Genomic DNA, 7,194 nt, shown 5'->3' with positions numbered 1-7,194 from the left:
ATGTTTGTTTATGTTTATTTAATTTGTATGCCACCCCACTCCCGAGGGACTTGGGGCGGCTAACAACCAAAGGGGAGAAGGGGATACAAATAAGACAAAAGACAAACAGAGTAAAAACAACAGCAGTCACAACATTTCAAGTGCGGCTGGAAATTCATCAGCCCCAGGCCTGCCAGAACAACCAGGTCTTCGTGGATTTGCGGAAAGCCTGGAGGGTGGTGGGGGTCCGGATCTCCACAGGGAGATCGTTCCAGAGGGCCGGAGCAGCCACAGAGAAGGCCCTCCTCTGGGGATTTGCCAGTCGGCACTGGCTGGCAGATGGAATTCGGAGGTGGCCTAATCTGTGGGATCTGATCGGTCGTAGGGAGGTAATTGGCAGGAGGCGGTCTCTCAAGTACCCAGGTCTGATACCATGTAGGGCTTTAAAAGTAACGACTAGCACCTTGAAGCGTGTCCGGAGCCCAATAGGCAGCCAGTGCAGCTCACGGAGGATAGGTGTAACGTGGGTGTACCGAGGTGCACCCACAATCGCTCGGTTGCATTCTGGACAAGCTGAAGTCTCTGAATACTGTTCAAGGGCAGCCCCATGTAGAGCGCGTTACAGTGTTCCAGTCTTGAGGTCACAAGGGCGTGAGAGACTATTCGAAGGGCCTCCCTGTCCAGGTAGGGTCGCAATTGGTGCACCAGGCGAACCTGGGCAAATGCCCCTGTGGTCACAGCCGACAGATGATGTTCTAAAGTCAGCTGTGAGTCCAGGAGGACTCCCAAATTGTGAACCCTTTCTGAGGGGCATATAATTTCACCTCCCAGCCTGAGAGATGGAGTACATGGCCAATCTTTGGGAGGGAGCATCAATAGCCATTCAGTCAGAGCTGATTATCTAAAATGTTAATTGGAAATCAGCTTACTCCTTCGTCTGGCATGTTATAAATCAGGAAGCAAAATAAAGTCTTAGAAATGAATCTTAAATCAATACTTCAGCATGTATGCAAAATAATTTATCCTTGTTTTATTACATTTAACACTATTAATGAATAAGATTTGGCAAAAGTTCAATGTGCTTATTAGGATCAACTCGCAGTTCATTTGATGTACAGGTATAAAATAAAAATTACTCTCAGGACTACCCACGCAACAAATGCCTTATACTATGCTGCAAGCTACAAAATAGTGCCTTGAACTTGGTCACGTTTGCAGACATTAAAAAATTAAGTGGTGTTGAAAATAGTTTTGCGATTATGAGTCCCAATGAAAAAAGGAATAGCAATTGCAAACAATGTTTTGCCTAGTTATATACACTGAGACTCATCAATATCTAATTTTATTGTAATGATTATTCTGGATTTTTATGACAAGGCAGCTGATGATGCCAAATTGAAATAATAATTTTTATTTCTGAAACATATCAAATATATTAAATGAATAACAGTAGGAAGCAAGGAATAAAATGATATTAAGAATAAACCACTTTTACTGAGCATTAACTTTCCAAATTGACTGAATCCTCAGAGAAGAAAGATGTGATCTTTTAAAATGGAAAAGCTTTACAAACGTATTTGCCATTTTATATATAGAGAGAGAGACAAAAAGGAAGCATTATCTAGCATAGGAGATAAATTGTTAACCTGTTGCTTGATGTCAGCAGGTAAATCAGATTATAAATTATATATCCTGTTTAAAATGATGCAGTATTATAGTAGATGGAAGTCTGCATAGTGATTAGTGATGAGGAATGTCTATTATGCCTGAGAGATTCCAATTACAGATTTTGGTTAATTCAGATTTTGCCAATTTGCCAAGTGATCTGCCAGTCTTATGGCAGATAATTTGCAAATGTGACTGACCTACAATTGATCAGGCAGTTCCATGTGGGTCTATTCAGACATGACTCTTGCTTTAATTGCTTTTGACTCCCAGATAAAGGCATATATGGAATTTCAGGTTGGAGTTGATGGTCTTATGGATGCCAACGCTATGATTCTATGAGGTTTTTTTTCACCAGTTGAAAAATCTGAAAGGCCACAGCCTTCTGTGCTTTGGGGAAAAATGGTAAGATGCTACATTTACCTATATTTATATGCTCATAAAAATCATTTTTTTAACCAATGAAAACCTATTTGATAATAGAATTTTCCCTTAAGGTTTCAAGGACACCTGCAGGAAGAAATTCCAATTTTTTGAGTGGAAATTCTTCCAAAGTTTATTTTAGATCTTCCTGTCTGTCTGCTGCCTGTGCCATGCAAGTTACTGAGGGGATTTTTGGAGAACTCAGAAGCTTGTACATGATTGGATGACGTGTTGCCCATTCCTAATGTTAACTATTATTAAACAACGGACTGCAGGTTCGTTTTGCTTTTCAGCATCCAGGCCCAGCACTTGTTCTTTGAGCTCAGTAAACGTTCAACCCGTATAGCAGATTTTGTGTCAACAGCCTTGAAGGTGACGCGAGGAAAGAGCGGAGAGAGACGTTCTGTCTATGGGAGTTACAAACAGTCAGGAACGAACGCTTGTTACGCTAGAGAACAACTCCTCCACTCAACTGGCGTGTCGTGAGAGAGAATCTGAAGATACTTCATTCTCGCTCCAACTAAACCCGCAGCTGGGAAAGGACCGTAGGAGCGGATAAAGCACTCCGCTTAACTTTATAGGTCCTCATTCTAAAGCTTCGCGGACCCGCCCGCATCGACCTTTCCCTACAGGAAAAGCGGCCGCTGCCACACGCCGCCTCGAGCATTTTGTCCGACAAAACCCACGGCTCGCCTCGTCTTTTTCACCCCCACCCCCACAACACACCCTCCCCAGCCCTTCCCTTGGCTCGACCGTCTGGAGATAACGCCCTCGTTCTCGGAGGCGGGCGGCAAAAAAAAAAAAAAAAAAAAAAAAAAAGGAAAAAGAGGAGGAGGGAGGTTTAAGCTTTCTAGAAGCGGGAACGCGCGCCCACTCCGAGGGAGGGTTGTTATTCCGCGCTCTGGCACTGGCCGCGGTGGCGACTTTGTGCTTTAAATTGGTCTCAAAGCCGATTACGGCTCATCTCCCGAGTGATTATTTTCCTTTCTGGCTCCCGGTGGAGGAGAGGGCTGGGGTCGGGGTGGAGAGATTGAATGGGCATCAGCTGCCGGAGAAGGAGGAAGAGGAGGACAGGTCCGGACGCCTCAGCGAGCGCGGCGCGGCTGTAGTCGGGGAAAGCGCAGAACTTTCCCGGGCGAAAAGAAGCGCGAGGCGCCCAGAACAAGGATGCTGCCGGCGCCCCTGGGCGGGCTGAAGCGCTCGGAGCAGCCGCCGGCCGAGGCGAAGGAGCTCAGCTACAGCCCCGGACTCCAATAGCGTCCAAGGTGGCGACACCCCCCACCAGGACGGAGGAGCGCGCCGGCGCGAGGCTTTGCAGTGGTGTGCGCCACCGCCGAAAGGCTGATGGCTCTGGGTTCCGTCTGTTTTCGCCTCGCCTGTCCGGAGAAGCCGCGCTGCTCTTCGACGACGCGCTGCTGACGGCAGGGGCTCCTTCCCCCCCGTTGATCCGAGACGGTTCGCCGTCGGCGCTGTGGAGGCACCATGCAGAAAAGCGTGCGCTACAACGAAGGGCACGCCTTGTACCTCGCCGTGCTGGCTCGCAAGGAGGGCACCAGGCGCGGCTACCTGAGCAAAAAGACCGCCGAGACCAGCCGCTGGCACGACAAATGGTTCGCCCTGTACCAGAACATGCTCTTCTATTTCGAAAGCGAGCAGAGCACCCGGCCCGCCGGCGTCTACATGCTGGAAGGCTGCAGCTGCGAGAGGGCGCTCGCTCCAAAGAGCGCCTCCACCTCCAGCGTGAAGGACTCGGCGCTGGAGAAGCAGGTAGCGGCCCCGCCCTCGCTAGGGTTTCCCCCCTTCCTCCGCCCGGCTCTCCGTCTCCTCCTTTGCTTAGGCTCCCTTCCCGTCAGGGGACGTTGGCACAGAAAAGGGGCTCAACTTGGGCCACCGCGGGGTGTTCTCCGCTGAAGTTCTCGCTTTGGGTAAAGGAGGAGGAGGAGGAAAGGAGGTCGTAAGGCAGGTGGGGATATGTGCTGCTCTGCCCACGGAGGTTTGGCTCTTCCTGAGCTTGCAAGTTTCAGCTCTCGGCTAGCTTCTCTCAACCTGTCTGAAGTTGTATAAAGGATTCCTGCTTGAGCAGGGGGTTGGATTAGAAGACCTCCACGGTCCCTTCCAACTCTGTTAATTCTGTTATTTAACCTTCTGGGTGAGTTGTGATATAAACTCCTCCGAGTTGCGTAGCTGGCGCTGGAAAGGCTGCCGAATTAGTTCGGGTGTGCTTGAAGCAGAAAATGTCTTTAATTTTAAACGCAGCGCAAACAGCTCGACATGAAACATTCAGTCCAAATGTTTAGCCTTCTCTTTCTCTTCAGTCGCACCGAATTTTGGAATGGCTTGACTGATCTCAGAGAAGAGTAACTAGAAAGTTACCTTAGCGAATGTTCAACCTTACTCCTCACAGTGGGGATGAAATTTAGTCAAAGGTGTGATTTTCAACACTTTTTTTTTGGGGGGGGGGAGTCCCCAAGAGAACAATTGGAACATTTCTCTTCCCTGACAAATGTAGTTAGATTAACATGTCTTTAAAAAAAGCTGTCAGGGGAATTGAAGGTATTTTCAGTCTCTTTAAATAAAGCCTCTAGATTTTTCAGCCCATAGAGTACAGGATAAGACAGCAGCTAAACTCTTCAACATTCCCTTGAATTAGGGATCAATGTTAATGTTTGGTTTTTAAAATCCTTGGCCAACTTTTGGTAGATACTGTTGTTTTTCTCAGTCTGCCTGACAGGTGCAAATTATGTTTTGTTTCCTGATGTTTTTGCTGGCATATAGCAGTGACTGCTGGCTGAAAAAAGAGATCTCCTGATTCTTTTTAACTCCTTAATAACATTAACTTTCAAAGAGACATGAGAAAATGCATACAGTGCATGTGCACATCAAAATTCAATATATCAAGGCAATACATGTAGTCTTTGACTTAGGACCACAATTGAGCCAAACTTTACATTGCTAAGTGAGAAATTTTGCCCTGTTTTACGATTTTTCTCCCCACATTTGTTAAGTGAATCACTGCAGTTGTTAAGTTAGGAACATGGTCTTTCAGTGAATCTGGCTTCCCCATTGACTTTGTCAGAAGGTTACAAAAGATGATCACATGTTCCTGGAACACTGCAACCATCATAAATATGAACCAATTGTGAAACATCCGAATGTAAATCACGTGACCATGGGGATGCTGCAATGGTCATAAGTGTGAAAAATGTTCATCACTTTTTTCAGTGCTGTTGTAACTTCGAACTGTCTCTAAATGAACTGTTGTAAGTCAAGTACCTGCATAGTACAGTACTACAGTACTAGTCTTTCTATTTATACAATCTTAGAATATTGGCAACACTTGTTTATGAAGGAGATTATGAAGGACATGTATGCATAATTTTGACTAGCACTGATGATGTTACCTAGTGTGAGTAATGAAACATCTGTAAGAAAACAACCAAGCTCAGAGAGCACCAAGGACTTCTACTTATACTTTCGTATTGCCTGTCTGCAAAAGAAATACAGCACAATAATAAGAACACTCATTTTGTCTTTCGTTTCCCTTTAGAAAGTTTTTGTTGTTATTATAAAACAGCAATAATTTAGTGGACATGCAGCTTTGACCAACTTTCTTCTTGAATCTAATTCTGTGTTTAATGCAATTCTAGCTGCTGTATTGGCTAAGCAGGAAAACATTTGGAAAAAAGGGGTGCAATCATAACTGTGATTCTTGGCAAGCCAAGACACTGAAGTTTTATTTCACTCTTGGAAAACAGTATGCTCTGCAAATTATTTTGACACAAAACACATGAGTTTTAATTCAGGACTGGAACACTCAAAATAGGTATTTTGAGGTGAGAACATTTTTGCGGTTGTTTTGTACATTCCTGGTTATAGTCCAACTCATCAGAAGGCACCACATCAGAGAAGATTGGTCTAAAGTATGCTGGTTGGAAATTTGAGAGATGTAATCCAATTTATCTGAAATACACCAGATTGGGTCTAGAATAAGGCTTTTAAATATTGCTACCTCTTTTTGTACTATATCCCCTGGGGATACTGATCAGCTCTCAGTGTGGAACAAGGAACTAGATGGTTTTCAATGGAAAAAAAGGTGTGATAACTTAATGGTGTACTGCCACTTTTGAAAAGTGATCGGTTTTCCATGACATATCATGAAATGTAATAGTAAAGGTGTTAGTCAGAGATGAAAGAGATCCTCAGCCATAGAAAATGATGTGGTGGCTTTGAGGTAGTCATTCTTAATATAAGCTGCCTGGAAGGATTGTTCTTGTGAGAAAAAATGGAGGAAGAGGCAGAGCTGTTTATGCCATCCTGAGGAAAAGATACAATATAAATTTGATTAATAAATTGATTTATTCTATTTGGAAACTAGTTCTCGAGCTTTTAATGTCAAATGTTTCAAGTATTTGAAATGTGTAAGCCTTCAGATGTTTAAGCACAGTTAAGCCAAATATTTCTGAACTTTTGCATATTAAAAACAGATTGTATACTGATTTGTACAATTTATCAAACCTTACTGAATTAATTTGAATTTTGGGATCATGATTTTTTATTTCTTGAAATATAATTCTGGCATTTCTTTAAATATAATATGTGGAAACAATGGGTCCAATTTTCCTGATGATGAATCAAAAGAGCTCAGTGATGCTTATAAGATGAATATATTTCAATTTAGATACCGCTATAGTTCAAAATCAGGTTTAGATTCACAAATAGGAAGCAATTAGCAATGGTAGTTTTTAAAAATTGGAAATATTATTGTAAAATTGAAAGTTTAGGAAACGATGCATTTTAACTGATATTTTGACTCAATACAGCACTATTCTAGACTCTCTTAAAACTACCAATAAAATACTTTGGTTATTGAATTAAATTGTTAATTCATATAGCTTGCTTGATCTACTTATAAAATGAGGAAAATATTTTATGCATTCAGAACTGCTAATGATGCAAAGCAAGAGAGACAATATTCAATGAGTGATAATATGATGTAAATTATTATAGCCATTTTACAAGTCTATTCAAAAATAAATTTCATCATGTTCAATAGGTATTTCTAGAATAAGAAGTACTGAATTCCAATTTTAGTTATATGCTATATCAGACTTCAGCAGTGGCATCTTC

The 7,194-nt window shown here is 43.0% G+C and overlaps 1 protein-coding gene across 1 annotated transcript in view; it reads left to right on the top strand.

Moving 5' to 3' along the window:
- The first annotated feature begins 2,966 nt into the window (after positions 1 to 2,966).
- The window catches only part of RASGRF2 (Ras protein specific guanine nucleotide releasing factor 2), a 107,116-nt gene continuing 102,888 nt past the window's right edge, over positions 2,967 to 7,194 (top strand). Inside the window, exon 1 of the mRNA XM_032214424.1 lies at positions 2,967 to 3,834. Coding sequence (XP_032070315.1) covers positions 3,550 to 3,834 — 285 coding nt within the window. The 5' untranslated portion in view covers positions 2,967 to 3,549. The remainder of the gene's footprint in view (positions 3,835 to 7,194) is intronic.

Source organism: Thamnophis elegans, chromosome 3 (assembly GCF_009769535.1).
Source record: "Thamnophis elegans isolate rThaEle1 chromosome 3, rThaEle1.pri, whole genome shotgun sequence".
In the NCBI taxonomy this organism is placed as follows: Eukaryota; Metazoa; Chordata; class Lepidosauria; order Squamata; family Colubridae; genus Thamnophis; species Thamnophis elegans.
This window is presented reverse-complemented; position numbering and strand designations above follow the sequence as displayed.